Genomic DNA, 24094 nt, shown 5'->3' with positions numbered 1-24094 from the left:
TTTCTATCCCACGGAAATTTTACTCATTTTCCGTCAAAAGCAGGACAACTCAAAACTACGAGTAATCCTGCTTTTGACGGAAATTGAGTAAAATTTCCATGGGAAGAAAAGAGATGGCAATACAATTTTACTCAGTCACTGAGTAGGTGAAAGTTAGAGTGTAGGTCCACCGCCGGGGACCAGTTGAGTAGATCGTGCCGCGTGAATGCACCTGCTTCGGGTTGTCGGGGCACCACTGAACCGGAAGCTATCTCCACCCGGAATCTTTGGCCTGACCTCGGCACTCGTCCGGTCACCCGTTGAAGTGAGGATGTGCGTAGGACTTGAGCGGATCTATGAACATGCATACCAGGTGAATGTGTAGTGTTGGTAATGTAACAGCCATCCACGAATGCGGGTCGTCGGTATCGGGGAGCTTCCGCCGCCAGGGACTCCCCGTCGGAGTAGGGTAGATCCGCCGCCGGGGACTATCTGAGTAGCTTGCGAGCACGTTGAGAGCTAAATGGCTCTAAAAATAAAAAGGAAAGTAAATGCGTTGCTGAATGGCACAAGGAAAAAAAAGTAAAGGGCTTAAGGGCCCACGCTTTTGTGTGCTTGCTGGCACCAATAAGGGAGCCAAAGGGCTCAGACGTATGACAAAACATCGAAGAGAGGCACTGTGAAATGTGTTGTTTTGGGAGGAGTACTTTTAGTACTGCTTTCCCCCACAGAAGTAATACTGAAAGGTAGTCCCGGGGGGAATTGTGCATTAGAAGAGAGGGTAACTCAAGTAACCTTCTGTTGCTTGGGTGGGTTTAGTGGGTCCGGCGGTCTGGCCTTCTGCCAACCGCGTCAACCCCACTCCCTGAGTGATAATTTCAGGTGTCTGTATGCAGATTTGCCTTCATCCCTCTATAAAAAAAAAAAAAGGCCTGTAGTGTTCATATGTCAAACGTTTTCCAATATGGAACCATATAGCGGGGACTATTTGTCCAATGAACTTACATTTGAGAATAGGAATCGGTACGTGCAGAATGTTTTTTCCATTCCGACCATTGACAGGAGTACTTGTCGTTAACTTAACCCTATCACTATCACATTACATTGTTTATTCCTTTGCACTATTATTGATTAATGCATTAAAGCAGCACTACTGTAGCTGTTTCATTGCAACTGGGTATGACGTTTGTGACGGTTGCATTCTGAGATGAGTTAGATTAAGTTTCAATGTTCCTGAAGGGGCGTAGTGTTTATATTGGGCAAAATTATTCCCACTACCATCTCTCTCTTATAAGCCAACTTGTAAGAGCGATCACAACTACAGCGCCGGGTGGCAAGAGCGCGAGTTCGAATCCCGCTCGAAGAAAGTAAAAAATTATGTTCCATTTCAAATATGAAAATACAATAACGATATAATATAAAAAAAAAGCTATGTGAAAAAAAAGAACTAGAAAAAAATGTCATTAAAAAAACCTTATTTCTTGATTTTAAAATTAAGCATTTATTCAGCATTTCGGATGCTGAATAAATGCTACTCAGCAAAATTTCTACTTTATCGATAAAGTAGGATTGAGCACTTAAGCAGCCATATATTGGGCCAAAACCTAAAATAGCATTAAAGGCGACTATAGGGCTTATTGGCATTTAATGTTTTGCGGTAAAGGCGCATATAATGCCACTTAAATGCTTTATATAATGCTTACTGGCTACCTGGGCAGTTTTTCCAAAATTGACCTAGACTAGTTCCTCAAAAGGGCCTCAAAAGACTAGTTCCTCAAAAGTTTTTTTTACTGATTTTTTTCAAATGGATATAATCGAAAAACGACACATTCTACAAACAACTGTTGGACTGCCACAAAATCAATCAAGAAAAATTTCAGACTGAGTCCTACATTGAAAAAAAATCGATTTGTAAATTTAAAAGTCAATTCGCAAAAAAACACCCCTTTTGATTTGGACGATATTTTGTCTCTAGGGGAAGGTGGGGCGACTTGATCACTGTACTGATGAAAATGTCAACATTCGATCAAAGTTTTAGGATATGCGACTTTGTGTTGGCTGGGCCCATAACTTCAAATCCAAATATCCTAAAACTTTGGTGGAATGTTGACATTTTCATCAGTACAGATCATTAAGCATATTTATGGCTTTGTGCTGTGAAAAAACGAAAGCATTTGGTCATTGTTATGAAAAGTTGTTCAAATTTTGCGTGGCCAATAAAAAATACGATATATACGATCTTGTGTTTGCTGGGGGGACACTTGATCCCCCATACAAAAAATTGGTGAAAAATTGAAAGAAATATAAATCTGTTCTCAGGCTTGTAATTTTTTTGTAGATTTGACAGATTTGATGGAGGGCTGGCAGGAAAAAAATATGTATTGCGTAAATATCATAGAAAGGGGATCAAGTCTTCCCAAATTATAAAGCTGCATGTGCTGTCGAATTCATTAACAAAAATCGTTCATGAATACTAGGGTGGCTCAAAAAACACTTTTTCAAATTTTTTGATGGGCCGCCCTCTTATTCGGTTCTATTTATTGCCCTGATGCTCTGGACAAAATTTCAGCCAAATCGGTCAACGTTTGGGCGGTGCTAGACTTGTTGGAAGTTTATATGAAAAAATGTATGCTGAAACATCCAAAAACAGTGCTTTGCAGTTGAAATGCACAATTTACGATCCAGAACCATGATACTCATTCAGTTCTTGTAGAATCTTTCTAGGAGAGATCGACTATGATGGTGATATTTGAGGTTATGGCTTTCAGTCTTCTTATGCTCAAAAACGGGTTTTACGTTTTTATCCGACGTTTCAGTTTCATATGTTGTATCTTTATCGGGGAGTTAACTAAGTCCCGTTTTATTGTTACATTGTCTTAGCATAGAACGTTTTGTCACAACTTTATGTTAAATCGCCCCTTCTATTTTTCGGTAGGGGCTGCGAAATTGAATTTATCCGGGCACCAGGAACTATCGTGTAGTACGTTTTTAGTGCCACTTCTATTCTAAAACGTTCTATGCTAAGACAATGTAACAATAAAACTGGACTTAGTTAACTCCTTGATAAAGGTACAATATATGTAACCGAAACGTCGGATAAAAACGTAAAATCCGTTTTTGAGCATAAGAAGACTGAAAGCCATAACCTCAAATATGTTCTTGTAGAATTAAATACAGAATGTTATGCTGAAAACCGCGAGAAGATTAGAGGTTATTACGCAAAGATATTAGCATTTTACTGGAGTGTTGAAGGGGTGAATTTATTTCTTTTCAAAGGTAAAAGAAACGAAATTTGCTCAAAACCCCACTTCAAAGAAATGCTAATAACTTAGCCGGGCAAACTCTAATCTTCTCGCGGTTTCCTGCATAACATTCTGTATTTAATCCTCCAAGATCTGAATGAGTATCATAGTTCTTCATCGTAAGTTGTGTAGTTCAGCTGCAATTTACTGTTTTTGGATGTTTCTGCATACATTTTTGCATATAAACTTCCAACGAGTTTAGCACCGCCCAAACGTTGTCCGATTTGGCTGAAATTTTGTCCAGAGCATCAGGGCATCAAATAGAACCGAATAAGAGACGGCCCATCAAAAAAATTGAAAAAAGTTTTTCCCTTACTAATTTGAGCCACCCTAATGTATACGCACAGCAATTCGAAAATTCCGCCTATTTTGAAGGAAAAATATTTTAAAAATCTGAGAACACCTTTCTAATTTTATAAAAGCAAGTTCTTGGAGAGGGATCCATTTCCCCCGAATGTTTTAAAAGTCGATTTTTGACAGCACTCAAAAAAATCTATTGTGTATCAATAACAGGAATAGTTTAGGAACTGTCATTCATTAGTAAAGTTAAACTATATTTCTTAGAGAGTCTGTGTGGAAATCGCGTATGTTAATTTATTTTTGGCTGTGATACATCGTAAATCAGAAAAGGGGATCAAGTCTCCCCAGTCTCCCTATGTTCCCTACCAACCGTCCATACATCTAACAAAAATTTGTTTTTGTTCAAATTGATGTGTATTTTATTTTTTTCCAAAACTGAACCAGTAAAAATGCTAATCATCTCAGAATCCAATGAAGCTCTATTTATTATGGTGTTTTGTTTGATTTAACAACCAAGTATACTTTTACAAATCGAGAATCCCATTTGAAAACATAGGAAACTATTGGATCTATTACATACTCCGGAGAACTGCGTATTTCATTGCAAGCCCAGACCATTCGATCAATCCGACGATGGTACTTCAATCGCAACAATTAGATACTGATCAACGACAAGAGTTTAAACGAGGACCTAGCACTAACAATTTGAACCAGAATAAGGTTTTTAAAACCACAAATAAATATTGCATCAGACTTTTTTAATGGAATTTAAATGGAACTTTCTTTGAAAATGGAGAGCAATTTTCAAGGATTTTCCCTGAATAATAATTCAAAAGAATTCCCCAACGAAACTCAAGATAATTCTCCCATGGAAATTAAGAAGACTATTTCGTGGGAATTTTGAGGACTTTTCCTTTGAATCCAAGGAAATTTCCTTTGCAACAAAGGACTATTTGGAAAAACTGAAGAATTCCCCGAAAGGTATAAAAATTTCATTTGGAAATTTAAAAGAATTTCTGGTGGACATTCAGCAGAATATCCCATCAAAAATAAAAATAATCATAGATCATTAATTAACGGCTACGCAGTCTCATATGATTAAAACGAGTTTTTATTCGTCCGACGTTTCGACACGGGATTAGTGTCTTCTTCAGGGGAAGAATGACACTAATCCCGTGTCGAAACGTCGGACGAATAAAAACTCGTTTTAATCATATGATACTGCGTAGCCGTTAATTAATGATCTATGATTAAACCCCACAGTCGTTTCCCAAAAAATTGGTAATAAAAATAATTTGCTATGGATCGCAATCGTTAATTTTTTACATGCAATTTTGCAAACTATTTCCAATGGATCATCGTCGTTGTTGAATATTTCCATTGGCATTGACTTTGAGTAAGCCATATTTTTGATATTTCCGCCCATATTAACATTCGGCGGAGTGTAATCCTTGCTGTGTTAAAATGGACAACCGGTTCCACAAAATATTCAATTCCATCATCCAAAACAAGCTTATCGATCTTTTCTGTAATCTTATAATGCTATTATCGATCATCAAACTTACCATAATCACTAGCATGATCGTTGTGTTCCTCTGACACGGTTCGCTTAAAAATAACATGATGAACACTACCGTCCTCCGCCCGGGAGATGTCGGTTGGCACTGGTTTTATCACAAGTTCATGTCCTATACTACCCTCCTGCAAATAAAAGAAACGAAAGCAACGAAATAAAACGTTAATTATGGTCTTGATCTTACGAAATTGATCTGCGGTGTGAGAGGCTTCATTCCGGTACTCTCCCGGCGAAAAGAACTATCGAATTATCGAAAGGTCGTGCATTGGGTGTCCTTCAATTTCCTTTCAGAACATTCGCACATGGAAATCCAGTCAGGGGTTTTAGAAGGGATTACATCAGAAGTCATGATGCGCGGGGACAGGTCGTCCTTGCTCAACCACTGCCGAGAATCAGCACTCTCCCTTCTCCAATTAGTGGTTCTACCTTTTTTTTCGAATCGAAACCCAATAAAACGCATCAATATTACGGTGCGCAAGTCTTCTTCGTGGGTTGTGAACGTATGATCCAAGGAATCAAAGATCGTGACCCCGCAGAGCGTGGAGCTGCGGTCAGGCGTGTGTGAAATATGTAGCCTTTGAGTAACTTTAGCGATCCGACTTTGAGACTAAGATCAACGAACCGAAAAATTGGAATTGATTACCATTACGGATGGCTCGTTGAAAGTGGTTCTTGGCGAAGGTTTAGAAGTTGGAATCACGTCGAGCAGAAGAAGAGCTGCGCATGCAACTGTGCTAAGGTGGATTACCATCATCATGCAGAAATTGAAACGGTTTCGGTGCCTTGGTTGTGTGGTGGCGGTATATCACACGGGAGAGCACATGTCAGCGGGATGATTTATTGACAGACAGGCAACTCGGGGCAGTTCTACGATGGATGGCCCTTACGAAACATATATGTTGGCTGTTTGGTGGGTTGCATCCCGATGACGATGTATGGCATATTCATGGGAGATCGTGATCTTGATTGAACCAGCTACCGCTAATGATGACGGCTTTGTCGGTAGTGATGGTCTATTAGGAATGGGTTTTTAAAATCTTGTGATAGATTTGTAAGTTACATGATGGATTCAGATGGTAAGATGAGGCAAAACTTAGCAAGATGTATCTTCGAGCGAAAGGTCAATTGGAAGAATATAGAATAATATAATAGCCCTGTTTGTCTGTCCGGTGACTAGCCAACCAGACGCAGCACGCGGGGAAATTCTCACAAAAAATAAAATATTTGACACTTCAACTTTTTTTACTATCAGACGCAGAAGACAAAACCAGTGACATCCTTAGACAACCAGACACATCATTTGATGGAAAATATCACAGACAACAGACGTTATTTTTTTGATTTTTTTAATGCATGAATTAATGAACCGTTTACATTAGAAAAAACACTTTCCACGGGCGCTATTGCGTCCACAAATAAACTAGTATAGAATAATAGCATTGGTGTTTAAATTATGTATTCGGACGGAGATTAATTTATCTGCAACCAATTTGAACAACTTTTTTTTTCTTTAAATTGCTTCAAGTCCACATGACAAAAATGTACAAATACTCACCCAACTAGCATAATGCCTGAAGCCTTCCTTAGCCGTGCGGTAAGATACGTGGCTACAAAGCAAGTCCAAGCTGAAGGTGGCTGGGTTCGATTCTGGAAATTTTCAGGTTGAATTTTTCTCGACTTCCCTGGGCATAAAACTCTCGTGATATACAAATGCAAAAATAGTAACTTGGCTAAGAAACCTCACAGTTAATAACTGTGGAAGTGCTAAATGAACAGCAGCGGAGGACTATGTCCAAGGGCTTTACAATCCCCGCCCAGGCCAACTGAGATTTGCTTAGGCCCAATAAGCCGTCTTTAAAACCAATCATTACGAACAACATAAGATAATACGACTTGATACAATCGGCAACAACCTAGGCGACAAACAAAGGATCACGATTGAAAGCTTGGAACATGAAACAGCAAGTCACTAGGTTTCGCAGTCTGCGACAGGATAATCTACGATGAATTACAACTTCGCAACTTTGACATCGTAACGCTGCAGGAAATCTGCTGGACATGGCAGAAAGTGTGGAAAAGCGGGCATCGAGCGGCTACCTTCTACCAAAGCTGTGGCACCACCAATGAGCTGGGAACCGGCTTCAAAGTGCTGGGCAAGATGTCCAACGCGTGATTGGGTGGCAGCCAATCAACGCAAGGATGTGCAAGCTGATGATAAAACGCTGTTTCTTCAACCACAGTATCATCAACGTGCACTGTCCACACGAAGGGAGACCCGACGACGAGAAAGAAGAGTTCTTTGCACAGCGGGAGCAGACATACGATGGATGCCCACTACGAGACGTCAAAATCGTCTTCGGTGACATGAACGCCCAGGTAAGAAGGGAGGAAATGCATAGACTGGATAGGCCACAAGGCCACATGGAGATCACCTAGCCAAGAAATGGAAAACGAAATTCGACCACGTTCTAATCGACGGGCAAATTCTTCTCTAACATCACGAACGTCCGCACTTGCCGCAGAGCAAATATTGAATCCGACCACTACCTCGTTATGGTATGCATGCGCTCAAAACTCTCGACGATGTGCAACACGCGTCGAAGCCGAACGCCGCTGCTTAACATTGGGCAGCTACAAGATAATATGCCAGCGCAAGACTACGAGCAGCTGCTAGAAGTGGCACCCCCAACGGAAGAGCAGGTTGGCGCAGATTCTTTTGAAGATGGCTGGAGAGATATTCGATCCACTATTGGTAGCACCACAACCGCTACACTTCCTCAACACTTATAATCGACACAATCAAAACACAATAAAAACATCCTTACCGCTCAAATTTGGAGAATTTGGGCCGTTTCACAGCTGAAATCAAATCCTATTGAAGTAGTCACCAGATTGGCGTTAGTCAGGTATTATCCTCTAAGACTACTTTCACCAGGTTACCCAGCTAGGCGGCAGGATTGTACAGCGGCGACAGTGTACCACAATGGCCGTTCCTATTTTGGGATGGAAGGCAGATCCATCCACCTTTTCGAGTCGGTGTCACCCGGCTTTACTAAGGGAGCAGAATATCGAAAAACCAACAATCGAAAAATGTGAAAAAAAATCTGAAAAATGTAGTTGAAAATACTTGATTGAACAATCGGCAAAGGAAATTTCAATGTTTAACGGGAACTGATTGGGAACTTGGTACTTGGAACGTTGCACGCAAGAATATTCGAAAGCACAGCTGGAGACACCCAAATGGCGATACTCATAAGCTCGACGAAAGAATCGAAGGACACCCAACTGGAAAAAAATGATTGCATTGTGGCAACAGGTTCTACAGCTACAGAGGTGCTTGGTACCACACAAGGAAACCAACGGAAAAGCTGGTTTGATGTGGAGTGCCAGAGAGCGACAGATGCTATAAAGAACTAAGGGCAGCTGAGAAAAAAATCTGCGGCGTAAAAAACGGGGGTACAACGAAAAAGTACTTCCAGAGGCAGAGTAAAAATTTTGTTTTTAGCTTTTGGCCAGGATTTGGGCTGAATTACTCCTCAGTGCGACGCTCGGAAGTTCTACAAAACGATCAACAACGACAGATAAACGCACCGGCGCCAGACATGATCAATGACAGCCCCGGAAATCTGTTGACCGACCGAGCCGAGTTGACTGCTAGGTGGAAGGAGCACTTTGAGTTATTGTTGAATGGACAATCGGACAGAGAGGGCACAAACAGAATCAGTATTGAGGGTGATGGACTAGCAGTGGACCCACCAACGCTAGTCGAAGTGAGAAAAGCTGTTCGAGAACTGAAGAACGCTGGGAAGGATGGAATACAGGCCAAGCTTCTAAATGTTGGGAGTGACCGACTGAATGAAAAAATCCACCAAGTGATTGAAATGATTTGGGAGTGAGAAGAAATGGCTACGAGCTGGTTTGATGGCCTCATATGTCCTATCTACAAGAAAGTGCACATACTCGATTGTGCTAAATATCGAGGTATAACACTCCTCAATACCGCCTACAAGGTAATCTCCCGGTTCTGTTTAGCAGAATGTGTCCGTTTGCGGAGACCTTTGTCGGCGAATATCAAAGCGGTTTTCGAGAAGGACGATCAACAAAGGACCAGATGTTTACTCTACATCAAATCCTTGATAATTTCCGGGAATACAACTTGCCGACTCATCATCTGTTTGTAGATTTCAAGGCAGCGGCGTACGACTCAGTAAAACTTGGTGAAACGGTACAAACTGTGGAACATAATGCTAGAACATGGCTTTCTGGCCAAGTTTATTAGGCTGATTCGTGCAACGCTGGATGGATCCAAATCAAGCATCAGAATATCTGGTGAGACATCCAATTCTTTCGTGACGTTAGATGGATTCAAGCAGTGCAGTGCGATGCGCTCTCAAATCCGCTATTCAACATAGCTCTGGAAGGTGTTTTGAGCGCGTTTATTTAATAGTACTTTTAGTATGTGATTTAGCGTAATGGCGTCTTAGAGACATTTTATCAGTAAGTCGATGCGTTTTTCGGAAGTATTCGGCCTTATGATCAACCCCCCTAAAAGTGAGATGAATAATTCATTTTTTTTTCTATTTTACAACATGCAAGGTAGGTACAGGCATACCTCGATAGTACGTACACCTGCGTAATTTTAGTGTACGTACTATCGATGCAAAACAAAAATCCGAATAATTTTTGCCTTTTTGTTTATTTACGAATAGCAGAATGTTCATAAAACCACCCGGAAGTCAAAATTTCGATAGAAGGCTCTGTACTCTAAGCATATTTGTATGTGATATAGTACACAAGGGACCAACAGGACCCAGATTTTTCTTGAAATGGTGCCTACATGTAGCATTGAGCAAAATTATCGTATTCGAACATGTGAGGCTTTTTTTTACGAAATACTGTAATACTTAAATGCTTCATTTTGGAAGAATATCTGGGGAAATAGCCAGATGAACTTGCAGACAAATTTCTCAAGGAATTTTTGTGACAATTCCCGAAGAAAAACAAATGTATGAACAATTTTTCTGAACAGTTCTTGAAGCAATTTTTGGAAGAATTCCCGAAGCGTGAGTGGGAAATGCCTATCGATGGCTTCTACTTGAGTTTCTGAAGAAATTCAAAGGGAATTTCTGGAAGAACTCGAAGTAATCAATGAGAAGATCTTGGTGGAATTTCTGGAGTAACTTCACAGAGAATACTAGGAGCAGTTTACATGGGAATTTTTGAATGGTTTTCTGGTGAAAGTTCTGGGAAAGGAGACGTGGAAATTTCTTAGGTAACAATTTAAGATGGAATTTCAAAAGATTTTGGAAGGATTCACATTTCTGAAGTAATTTCTATGAGTCCTAGTCAAATTGTTGGAGGAAATTTCGAAAAGTTAAAAGTGAGATGTAAAAGTAAAAGTGAGAAGCGCAAAGTGAGTAGTGAGACGTCTCACTTCTCTTTCCTTATTTCTAACTTCTCACTGTGACAAGTAAGTAGTGCGAAGTGGGTAGTGAGACGTCTCATTACTCATTTCGCTCTTCTCACTTTTCACAGTGAGACGAGGAAAATAAATAGTGAGAAGTGAGACGTATCTCTTCTCATTCCTAATTTCTCACTGATTATTCGGCCAAATGCCCCTTTCGGCCTTATGACCCTTTCGGCCTTATGACCCTTTCGGCCTTATCCCTTTCGGTTTAATGACCCTTTTGGCCAAATGGCCCTTTCGGCCAAATAACTCTTTTGGCCAAATGACTCTTTCGGCCAAATGACTCTTTCGGCCAAACGACCCTTTCGGCCAAATGACTTTCGGCCTAATGACCCTTCCGGTCAAACGACCCTTTCGGCCAAATGACCCATTCGGTCAAACGACCTTTTCGGTCAAACGACCCTTTCGGCCAAATGACTTTCGGTCAAACGACCTTTCCGGTCAAACGACCCTTTCAGCCAAACGACATTTTCAGCTGAACGAACCTTTCGGCCTAATGACCCTTTCGGCCAAACAACCCTTTCGGCCTAATGACCTATTTGGCCAAATGACCCATTCGGCCAAATGACTTTCGGCCTAATGACCCTTCCCGCCAAACGCCCCTTTCGGTCAAATGTTCCTGCCGGCCAAATAACCGTTTCGGCTAAATGACCGTTTCGCCCAAACGATCCTTTCGGACAATTGACCCTTTCGGTCAAATGACTTTTAGCCTAATGCCCCTTCCCGCCAAATGACCCTTTCGGCCAAATGACCAATTAGGACAAACGACCTTTTCTGTCAAACGACCTTTTGTGTCAATCGTCCCTTTTAGGGTTTTAGTACCGGGAGTACCGACCAATTTTCGGTACCGAAATACCGATACTGGCTCAATGAAAGTACCGGTATTTTCGGTACTAAGGAAAAAGTTTTGGTTAAAACTTCCGACGGTTAAAAAAACACATTTTTTGAATGCAGCAGCTAGTAAGTTTTACTAAAATTTCAAACACTTGACAATAGAGTTAAAAAAAACTATAGAGGACGATTGTCGCTGCGGTTCCCTTTGTTATCGTCCCCCTATCTGTCAAAACGTCATTTTTCCTTCGTTGACATTTAGTGCCCTATCCTTGCCAGCAAAAGATTTTTCGCCAGTGACGACAGCGACAATTAATTAGGACAAACGTCAGGCGTCCGATGACGTACCTCAAGACAATCAAACCGCAACGAAATCGCCACATGCCAAAAAAATCGTCACACTTCATCAGTATTTTTCCAAATCGTCCCCGCTTGAGGCAAGAGTGTTCCTGTAAATTCGATTACTGCACCAGGATTCGTAAAGATTGTAAGACAAGAGTTAACTTACAACGACTCAGAAAAAGCTTAAAGGAAATACTTGTCAATGCTTCATGATTCACTAGCAAAAGTTCGCCCTACTTCTGTAGACTCAGAAAGAGCTTTCTCTGTTTCTGGAAGCTTCGCTATTAAAATACGATTCCGTATATCTGACGAAACATTGAATATGCTGTGCGTTTTGAAAGCATATTTCAAGGATAAGGACAAGCCCCAAGGCAAGTGTTGAATACATACAAAGCAATGAATAAAGTTTGAATCGTTACCATAAAATTCTGTCTTTTTATTGATTTTAATGATTTTCGAAAAAAAAATCTTCCAGTACCGGTATTTTCCCGGTACTCCCGGTACTGAGGGGTTCAGTACCGTAGTACCGGGACTCGCCAAAAAGGGACGGTACTAAAAACCCTAGTCCCTTTCAGCAAAACGACCCTTTCAGCCAAACGACCCTTTCGGCCTCATGACCCTTTCGGCCAAATGATCCTTTCGGCCTAATGACCCTTTCGGCCAAACGACCCTTTTGGCCAAATGACTTTCGGCTTAATGACCCTTTCGGCCAAACGACCCTTTCGGCCTAATGGCATTCGGCCAAATGGCTTTCGGCCGAATGGGTTTCGGTCAAATGACCTTTCCCCAAACGAACAAAGTACATCTTTTCGAAAAAAATTGTAAGTAGTAATCAAAGAATGAAGATTAACATAAGAAAGATCATACTCAGTGACGGAACAAGAGCAGGGCACCTCTTGTCGCAAGCACTCTGTAGTTCTCAAAGACAGCATTTTTGCGTCAAGTGGTGCTCTATTAAATAACAATAACTGACGCCACCAGTGGTCAAACTTCACTGATAGATGATTGTATTGAGCATAAAAAAAACAAAAAACTCAAAGGTGCAGCCCAATCGGGTTGAACGCAAAGGTGACGTAGGACTACGCAGCTATACAAAATGGAGGGTATTTTTCATCATAACTTGTGTCAATTTATTAGCATTGTGCAAACTGCTCGTAGGTCAACCGAATCAAGAAATTGAAAGTAGCTCCCAGTTGGATGAACCAGCCGTGGAAAAGGAACGACGCATCGGCCGCATCGCCACTGAAGCCACTCGTCTATCTTTCAGTGGATATCATCAGAATCCTAGAAGACATTATGCTCAAAAATGTCCGGAATAAAGGAAAAATAAACAATTTGCAACGTTCGACTTCCGCCCGCGATGGAAGCGTACATGCATCGTTTTCTATAGCACTGGTGGCAAAGTGAGCGGGACTTCAAGAATAAATTACAAGCAGTCCTTTTCAGGACTTAAACTATTTATCCAAGAAGGGGTTTCGACCGCTGGGAAAATTGTTTACCCAGTCAAACAGACTGTTCGGCTGTTTAAACGACAATGACGATTTTGGAAAGATCTATTGTTTTCAATAATGCGCCATTTGAAAAACTAAGGCAGCTAAACGACATTTTTCACTAAGGTGGCGTCTTCATCGATTTGCCCGTCGTCGACGGAAAGTAAAATCTTCTGGCAAGATTCTTTGGTTTTGTTTCGTTAGTCATCGTTGACATCGATTTTTTCCGGGTTACCTTCGTTTGGCGACGACAGAAAGTTGCCCTTTGGTAGCACAACCACAAGCGCGCGTCGGAGGGAGAAGATGCAATAAGTTTGTTCAAATGGATGGCGTCAGTAGCAGTCAAATGGAATTTCCTCACAAGATTTTGATTTGTTGTTGAGGTTGAATGACGACCACCAACGCAAACTTCCACCACCAATTCGATGATTTTCCTTTGAAAATGCTACCAGAGCGCCTTCGTGCTGCTGTGTTCGCTCCGCTGCGTCCGCTCTGCGTAAGCCGTAAAATCTTGTTCAACCGCTCTCTGCGAAATCCCGATTAAAATGACTCGCGCGCGCTGGAAAGCAGCTTTCTTGTATTCAATAAATTAAGCCCGTTAGCTCCGCCCCTTTGTGATCTGATATAGGTGTAAATATAATGTGCACTATAACGATTAACGAAAGGGCGGGGTTTATGGAATTACTTCATTAGATATAAGAAAGCTGCTTTTGGAGCCATTTTGATCGGGATTTCGCAGACAACGGACCATTCCGAGAATGACAGATTCCGACATTTTTTCGCAAGATTCTGAATTTGGTTATGAGATGTTGGTTATCTAAGATGCGTATTGTTGCGAGAATAACAACAGAAATTTGACTCAAGACGAAGTTTCTTCATATTACAAAACATTATCTCTTGGCATCTGTCTGTCCGAGCGACGTTCACCGATAGGGGGTTGCTGTAGAAAGTTTCCACTGAGGTGGCGTCTTCATTGATTTTATACAAAAAAAGGTTGATCCGACTATCCGAAATAAATTTTCTTCAAAGTGCAAAACTCAATCGTAAATAGCGAATTTGATAGCGCGTCGGAGGGAGATCACTAACAGCAACCAAGCTACCACGCCAAACCTGATGCCACCGAAACAGTCCATTTTCGCAATTAACTCTTTCTTTTCATAAAATGTTGGTCCTGAGAAGAACCAATTTTTCTTTTCCCAATGCTCCTTTCCAACTAACTGACACCACAATTTGTAATAAATTTTTAGCATCGGAACTGGCGGTGCGGGATCGCCACAGTACTATTTTTATGGTCAACCCTTTCTTCATATGAAATGCTGCTTCGTTGAGGTTGAATGATCTGTAGCAATACAACGAGCACCACCAGCAATGCGATGGATTTCCTTTGAAAATGTTATTAGCGCCTCCGTGATGCTGTGTCCGCTCCGCTGCGATCGCTTTGATGCGTCTGCTCTGCGTGAAACCTTGTTCAAACTGAGGATTAGAGCCAAACCCGCAAGTGATTGATTCTTGATGTCTGTGCTAGTGATACATGTACGTGATTGGTTGGTTGACCTATTTCTAAACTTTTTATCAATTATCGATAATAAATAGTTAAAAATCAGTATTTTCAAATAAATACGAAGGAGCGTTGACTCATCCTTGTTCGAATGGTCCAACAAAATTGAAAATCCATCGAGAAACGGCTTAGATATTAAAGTTTAAAGTCTATCATATTTTCGTGACGGTCCCCGATTTTCGCAATCGTAAAGAGTACCCCAATATAGAAAACACAGACGTAGTCCGACGTCAAAATATACAATTGATCAAATTTTGAAATCCAAGCTTCAGCCACTCGGATAACTCGATACAAATCGATCAATACAAAATATCGTCAGTCCACATGAAGTTACAACATGTAAACAACCTTCATCGGATTGCCAACGACTTATCGGAGAAGTTGTAGATCTCAGCTGACAAATTGTGGACCCATATCAATTCATCAAAAAAAAACTGACCCGCCTCAAACGAAAACATTGCATAACCAATCCCACAGATTAATCTCATCTTCAATCAAATTACGGTAATCATGGCCCTAACTTTGTATACTAAATGCATACAAACCGTTATACTTTTACCGCGCCGCTGCTCGCTGTTGGCGTTGATCATCGTGTGTCCTTGTAAGATCAACGGGTGGACGAAGACGGCGACGTGACACGAACCAGTAATTTTTCAAAGTTCATTTCATAGCAAAAAACCAGCCGGCGTGCATGATTAGCTGTTTAGATTTCTTCTGTTTGTTTGCAACTAATCGAGTCACACAACTGAGCGGCGGCGCGGCGCGGCGTTCATTCAATCACATTGTCCAGTCCATCCAACCTTTAACCTTCTGTCTGTGCTCAAAAAAACTTACGTTGTCTGTGCTCTGGGGTCAAATTGACCCCAAATTGAAATTGCTATAACTTTTTTAATGTTTGGCCAATTTTGGATTTATGGGGCTGTTTCGAAAGATAATTTAATCATCTTTCAGGTCGTTATCAAAGATTGACTGTTGGTGGGCGGGTACATCGCGGGGAGGGGTTTTAGTGAACATAGGTATAAAACCAGTGATTTTTCATGATTATTTTACTTATATCCGAAAATCCTACCCATTTTGAACTGCACCTTTTTTAAAAAGGTTATGCAGGAAGGCATGTGCTCTGGCATGAGGCCTTGATAAGTTTAGAACTCGGCCGCCAGGTGGTGGTATATTTGAATTCATTCTTTTGGACTACTTAAGATATTCCGCGATATATAAAATTCTCCTCAGTGTAAATATTCATATCACACAAATTCAAAAATTGGAAGACGTACTCATTATATTGAGCACCGCTTTGTAGTGCTAGACATCCTGAACAATGTTGCCGAATACAACTTGAGTGTAGGTATGAGGGATCTCAATCTAAAGCAATATTTCATATATTTTCATTTCATTTTCATTTTCATTTTGCAGCGTTTGGTGGGGCAATGAGAGCGCAAGTCAATCCAAAGCCGATAATAGAGAGGGTAATGGCAGAAGAGTCCGTGCAGACCACTTGAACGCCATGGGGTAGGATAAGGATGGGGTGAAGTGAGGTTCGGATTTGGAATCGACTCGACACTAATGCAAAATGTAATTGAATGCAAACTAGTCAATGATCAAAGGCTAAAATGATAATTTCAAGATTTCTAGTACAACGTTTTTCTAGTTATTAAAAGCAATGTTTAAAATGCAATGTCTTCTTTTTTGCCTTAGAAGCATCTGATGTGGTTTGAAGGCCACTTAGTCATATAGTACAATTATAAGTTATTTAATGTGTTAGCTTTTTGTGACCACATTGAAAATATAAAAAAAAATATTGCGAATTAGTGTTCTATTTTTAACTTTTATTTATGCAGAATGAAAGCTAAAGCTTCATCACGCCTATTGCCTATCTGTTTGTAAAAATTATCGAGAATGAAGCCGTTATAAGATTGTTTATATACCATCATTATAATGTGTGATATTTTTTATTATTGCTCTTCGAAGTGAGGCATAACAAAATAAAACTGGCACCACGTTCATAGTTTTGAAAAAACTTCTACTCAGTGAATCCAGCAGTCGATTCCCTACGAATATCTTGAATACATTGTTTTCAATAAATACCTAGCTAGCTAAATGTAAGCGTGGCTACGACTCAGCGTCACAGGGAACGCATCAGAAAAGTATTGCCGAAAAGAAGAGAACTCACATCATTATCACTGATGAAAAGGCCTCTGCCTGACTGCACTACCATTCAAGGCTCCAAGACACGATGTCCGTTGGATCACATGCAAATGCCGTAAATTAGTGCGTCAATGCCAGATACGTAACGCGGCACCAAACAAAAATAGTCAACATGTGATACCACCACGACAGGATATGTCTTTGGTTGCCATCGCAGTGCTAATGGCGTAAGCCGACCCACCGCGGCAAGGTAACATATCCGAGGGGAAGGAAAGCAATATTTCATATATGCAAGAATACTGCAAGTACGCTAGCGCCGCCTATTTGTAAATTTCCTAATTATTTATTCCGTCACATGACAGTCCATTCCCACCAGACGAACTTTATGAAAGACGTCATCTTTACAAATTTCAAATTTGTGCGAAAAGAATATTTACAATGAGGAAAATTCCATATATCGGAATTACTCGAGTAGTCTAAATTAATGAATTCAAATATACCGCCACCTAGCGACCAAGCTCTAAACTAATCAATGCCTCATATCAAAGCACACGCCTTCCTGCATAACCTTTTTGAAAAGGTGCAGTTCAAAATGGGTAGGATTTTCAGATATAAGTAAAATAAGCATGAAAAATCACTGTTTTTGTGCCCTTTTTACGAAAACCCCTCCCCGCAATGTACCCGCCCACCTATAGTCAATCTTTAGTAACGACCTGAAAGATGATTAAATTATCTTTCGAAACAGCCCCAAAAATCCAAAATTGGCCAAGCATTAAAAAAGTTATAGCAATTTCAATTTGGGGTCAATTTGACCCCAGAGCACAGACAACGTAAGTTTTTTGAAAAAAGTACTCTGTAGCGCATATTTTCAAGATTTTTGAAGTGAATTTGCACATAGGAGTTAGATCTCGGCGAGTTTTACCAAACTACCAAAAATTAGGAGAATCGGTTGAAAACTAAAAAAATGGCAGCCACTCAAAGTGGCCTGGGGTCATATTGACCCCAGAGCACAGACAAAAGGTTAACGATGCGACGACGACGACTCCACTAGCAACTAATGCATAATTAATAGATGGTGGACCCTGCGCTTCATGGCCTCTTGCTTCCTCGGAAGACCATAGCTTTGGAACAATGCATCTTCCAAGTTCCTTGTTTGGTCAATGATTGTGTGTGTAGCATGCCATTAGTGGTTTTCATTTTCTCAATGCTTCAATGATAAATGGATTTCGGATGAATTTGTTTACGGTGCACCACTAACGAAGCATGGTACTTAGATGGCGTTATCGGGATGAAAGTGGGGACTAAATCTGAGAAGTATGATGACGCGATAATTAACAGAGCGAGCATACTAGTGCCCAATACAAAAAAAACTTGTGAAAACTGCACTACCGTTATACGCATAGCTGTCCCATGTATATAGGAAATCCCAGCAAACATGGGACAAATATGCGTATGCGTATGAGTGCAGGTTGCGACCAGCCGATCGAGCGCAATTCAAATGGGATCATCGAATGTGTTCACCTCATATCACTCGTAGAATACGCCCATTTTTTGGAATTTAATTTTTTTTTTTTGAATAGCTTATGTCAGATTTTCTTTCAATTATGTATAAGAACCATGTAAAATCTGTTTTAAAAACTTTAAATTTTAAAATTTCTAGATTTAAAAGGTTTATAATAAATACCTGTGTAAAAGCTCACATTCTTTGTTCAATATTCTAGCAATTTTATATAACCGTCGTTGGAGGTGACAAAGGGTCAAATGGGGGTAAGCATGGACATCATATTTATTTATTGCTTATACCCTGATTTCTTTATTGAAAATTTCGTATTTAAAAAAATCCTTTCCATTGTTGATTCAAATACTATTCACTACGAAAACCCAACCATACCGTGCTGACCGGGGTGATTCGATAATAACTGTTTACATGTTTCATAATCTTGCTAGCATGGCCCGAGTATGGGATGCATTACTCAATCGGATGCTGCAATCCCGCAATCGGATGCTGCAAAAACGGTATAGAACGTGACTTGCCGGCTTGGATTCCAACCAGCGATTACGTACATTATGATCGATGCGCTACTGTACGGTGACCGATTACTATCGGCCATTCGATGCGGCGTTAATGAATGCGATTTGTTGTCCAGATGGCCGGTCCGTCCGTCGTGGAATACATTAGTGATAGTAACGATTTTATCGCTGAAATGCGAATTCTTAATCTTTCCACGTACGATGCATTTCAAACTGGAATTCGTCATTTGCATTGATAAGTGACAGTTTCGAAATGGTTTCCTTATTGCTTGAATCCGTTTCAAGAACCCGTCAGAATTGTTGCCGTTATCATTGAAATGCAAAAGCAGTTGAAAAATCGAAATGAATATGTAATCACTGTATGATTCCCGCCGACTTAAGTTAATTAATCGTTTTAATCGATTTTTTGATTCAAACGACGGCTGATTATAAAAGGCCGCCTTATTTGACCAGTTTTGGAAGCTATCTGATTGTAAGATTATTTGAATCATTTATCAATCTAGTTTATCAGTCTGTAGTTTTATTTATTTTATTATTTTATAGCCTCATCTAGACATTTAGGCGGTTCTAATTTAGATTAATAAATTCAAACAATTTCCTCAGTCCCTTCAATCTACACACATTTGAGCTTTCTATATCTCGATCAGTGTTGGTTAAATCATTCATAAAACTCAATCATTGAGCGCTCCCGCGCGAACTAACTCGTTTGCGATTTTAAAGGAATGCATCACGTATGTGTTTTCCATGCTAAAACGGATCATTTCACTCATTTCCCAAAAAAACATTTCGCTTAAAAAAAGTATTTAAAAGCAATTTGGGTGCAATTTATTGTTTACATACGCAAGAGTATTAATAAGAGTATCCATTGTTCTATGTGTTGAACGCAGGGACGGATTAAGCCGGAAGGGGGCCCCGGGGCCAACAGTTTGTGGGGGCCCTAAAATGTACAAAAAACGTTGGTTTTGGTACACCGGACCCCCCTACATCCGGCCCTGGTTGAACGTTAATTTACTGTTAATTTACGAAGTATAACAAAATAAAACCTGGGATGATTCAAATGGATGATTCAACTCAGCCATGATTTTTAGGTGCTGAGTTGGGTGCGTTTCAACTCACGTTTGATTTGATTCGTTCGAGAGTTTTTAAATTTTGAGTTTTTCCCAACACTGATCTCGATAACCTCCCTATCTCGATATCCCTTTACCTCGATGTGTTCTGATCATATTTTGTTTAGGATTCACTCTCCTTATGTTCAATTTTTTAGGCTACTAGACCATCTTTGGACAATAACAAACACATCAACCACAGGAAACGACATTTGTTTTGTTGTCGTTTTTCATAGCAACGAGCTTTTTTGGATCTAGTACCCATTTTAATTTTCCTTCCATTCCTCGATCTCTCTCTGTGTCGATGGTCCATTCAATATCGAGATGTGGAGAGGCGACTGTATGTATATACCAATCGACTCAGCTCGACGATTGAGGTGATGTCTGTATGTGTGTAGGTGTATGTGACGTGTGTGTACAAAAAAATGTGAGACACACTTTTTTGCACTTAGTCTTATCCGATTTGCTTGCAACAGGTTGCATTCGACGCAAAATCCTTCCTTATTTTTTGCTATTGAAAATTGGTTATTGCGTTCCGGAGTTATCAAAGCTGTGGCACCACCAACGAGCTGGGAACCGGCTTCATAGTGCTGGGTAAGATGCGCCATCGTGTGATTGGGTGGCAGCCAATCAACGCAAGGATGTGTAAGCTGTGGATTAAAGATCGTTTCTTAAACTATAGCCTAATCAACGTACACTGCCCACACGAAGGGAGACCCGACGACGAGAAAGAAGCGTTCTACGCACAGCTGGAGCAGACATATGATGGATGCCCACTGCGGGACTTCAAAATCGTCATCGGTGACATGAACGCACAGGTAGGAAGGGAGGAAATGTATAGACCGGTCATCGGACCGGATAGTCTGCACACCGTATCGAATGACAACGGCCAACGATGCATAAACTTCGCAGCCTCCCGCGGAATGCTAGTCCAAAGCACCTTCTTTCCCCGCAAAAATATGCACAAGGCCACATGGAGATCACCTAACCAAGAAACGGAAAACCAAATCGATCACGTTCTAATCGAAGGTAAATTCTTCTCCGACATCACGAACGTCCGCACTTACCGTAGGGCGAATATTGAATCCGACCACTACCTCGTTGCAGTATGCAACTCTCGACGGTGTACAACACGCGTCGAAGTCGGACGCCGCGGCTTAACATTGGGCGGCTACAAAACGGTAAACTAGCCCAAGAATACGCGCAGCAGCTGGAAGTGGCACTCCCAACGGAAGAGCAGCTAGGCGCAGCGTCTCTTGAAGATGGCTGGAGAGATATTCGATCCGCCATTGTTAGCACCGCTACCGCTGCACATGGCACGGTGCCCCCGGATCAGAGAAACGACTGGTATGACAGCGAATGTGAGCAGTTAGTGGAAGAGAAGAATGCAGTATGGGCGACATTGCTGCAACACCGCACGAGGGCGAACGAGGCACGATATAAACGGGCGCGGAACAGACAAAACTCGATTTTCCGGAGGAAAAGCGCCAGGAGGAAGACCGTGAAGAGACGGAGGAACTGTACCGCGCTAATAACACATGAAAGGTCTATGAGAAGTCGAACCGTTCACGTATAGGCCACGTACCATAGCCCAATATGTGTAAGGACATGAACTGGAACCTTCTTAAAAACGAGCGTGAGGTAATCCAATGGTGGCGGCAGCACTACGAAGATCACTTGAATGGCGATATGGCAGACGACGGTGGCGGTATGGTGATGGACCTGGGAGAACGCTGAAAAACAACAAAGCCCCTGGGGTTGACCAACTACCAGGAGAGCTATTTAAACACGGTGGTGAGGCACTGGCTAGAGCGCTGCACTGGGTCATTACCAAGATTTGGGAGGAGGAAGTTTTGCCGCAGGAATGGATGAGAGGTGTCGTGTGTCCCATCTACAAAAGGGTGATAAGCTGGATTGTAGCATCTACCGCGCAATCACATTGCTGAACGCCGCCTACAAGGTACTGTCCCAAATGTTATGCCGTCGACTAGCACCAATTGCAAGGGAGTTCGTGGGGCAGTACCAGGCGGGTTTAATGGGCGAATGCTCCACCACGGACCAGGTGTTCGCCATTCGCCAAGTGCTGCAGAAATGCCCTATGCAATATGCCCTAGCTAAGCAAACACTGCTTTATTGTTTTATTTGTAACGCTATTCATGGGTATTTTATATTATGCAACAGTTAAATAAGATAGCTAGTTGATGCCATTCAAAAATTGTCAAAAATCTCAATCATATTGACAATACTCACATTTCAAAAAAGTGGTGATATTCTGTTGCCGGAAAACTCATGAGGCAAAACGCCTTTTAGCTGGCAGCTCCTAGGGAACAAAGCACCATGCGTCGGCGAATCAGCATTCTGGTATGGATAGTGCATGGAGACGCAAGTACATTGTTAGTTAGTGCCACTATGGCGTTTTGCCTCGCCCAAATGTTAGATATTTCTTCAAAATGTGGAAATTTTCGGTTTTTCCGACCTTCCCATATACTATTTTGAAACTTTTTTCGCCTAACCTACATAATTTTAGATCTAGTTTTGTTACGGCCATCTTAATGACGGTAAATATGAGGAAAACCACAAAAGGCGTTTTGCCTCGGGGGGCGTTTTGGGGCCTCTTCCCCTACGTACTTTGGACTCCGTTCACACGTTCACGCGTTCACACGCACCGACGGAGAGCTGCTGTTATCGCATTTTACTCCAGCCATTTGGATCCAAACAGGGGTGCCCTTGGCCCCGGGTCCCACAAATCTTATGTACTAAAATCAACCTTTTTTGTGCATTTTGGGGCCTCCACAATCTGTTGGGGTCTCCTTCAGGCTAAATCCGACCCTGATCCCAAGGCTCTCCAGCCATCTTTTAAATGAACCTATTAATGTTTAATAACTCTCATCTTCTGAAGTTCTGATTTTATTTCTAATGTCATTCACCTGTTGTGAACAAACGCAATTCGTATCTGTGTAAGGTACGCCAGGGCAAGTTGAAATGCGGAGTAAGTTGAAACGGAAGCTGTAATTTAGATAAGAAATGACCGAATGCTATGATTATTTTTTTCAACAAACTACTCCCCTAAACGCGCCTTCTGACTGCCATTCCCGGAAGATTGCACCTTTCAAAAGTAGGGGAAGTGGGGGTAGCACGCCCATAGGGGTTAAAACGCACCACCCCTGAATAAGGTTAAATATCCCCATTTTGATTATTTTCAATAGTCTATACGATAAAGCAATGAAAAATATTGCCATTGGATACATATATTTCATGATTTTTCTCTAGTTATACATGAAAAACTCGAAAAAACGATTTTTGCGTGTTTTGATGCAATTCTAGCTCGGTGGAATTTAGTCTTTCTGTCGCTGTTATACATTGATAAATTAATAATTGAGCCATGAGCCATGCTGCTTACTCGTGTTCTTTATGTTCCACACGAAATCGTCGTCAAAAATGGTTTTAAAACGATTTTATGGGCCTTCAAACTTCTGAGGTTGGTGTGGGGCATTACGCCCATGCTCATTTCGTATGACCGAAACAGCTGAAACATTCGGTTAATTGCCTTAATGTAGGCAATTAAAATGAAAATCAGTACGATAAGCACATGCGCGTTTTAACCCATCCACTGGCGCATCTCACCCCGCATGGTTTCAAAATCATTTTTTTCGGGTGCTTTTTAAAAATCAAATTTCTGTGCAATAAAATGGACAATTAGATATCTGTTATCGGTAGTCAGTCGCATATATGCTGGGGTGGCATTGCGCATCTCGATTCGAACGTAATTTTATCGAGTGGAACATGTTTGGTATTACGGCTTTCGATTCGATCTCGAAAACGACTCATCGTTCGAGTATGCTCGAGGAGGTACAAGAATAACGAGATGTTTTGGCATTATGGATACTCGATAGCACACTGAAAAACGACTCAAGTCGAATGAAAAACACTCGTCACCTTTCTAGCTTTCGAATGTTGTTCGAGAGTC

The 24094-nt window shown here is 41.2% G+C and overlaps 1 protein-coding gene across 5 annotated transcripts in view; it reads right to left on the bottom strand.

The window, feature by feature from the left end:
• LOC134224743 (A disintegrin and metalloproteinase with thrombospondin motifs like) overlaps positions 1-24094 on the bottom strand; it is a 590502-nt gene that overhangs the window by 162626 nt on the left and 403782 nt on the right. For all 5 annotated transcript variants that reach the window (XM_062704282.1, XM_062704283.1, XM_062704280.1 and 2 more), the window contains one exon: positions 5147-5282. In XM_062704282.1, the coding sequence (XP_062560266.1) occupies positions 5147-5282 (136 nt within the window). The remainder of the gene's footprint in view (positions 1-5146; positions 5283-24094) is intronic.

The sequence above is a fragment of the Armigeres subalbatus genome, chromosome 3, assembly GCF_024139115.2.
Source record: "Armigeres subalbatus isolate Guangzhou_Male chromosome 3, GZ_Asu_2, whole genome shotgun sequence".
In the NCBI taxonomy this organism is placed as follows: domain Eukaryota; kingdom Metazoa; phylum Arthropoda; class Insecta; order Diptera; family Culicidae; genus Armigeres; species Armigeres subalbatus.
This window is presented reverse-complemented; position numbering and strand designations above follow the sequence as displayed.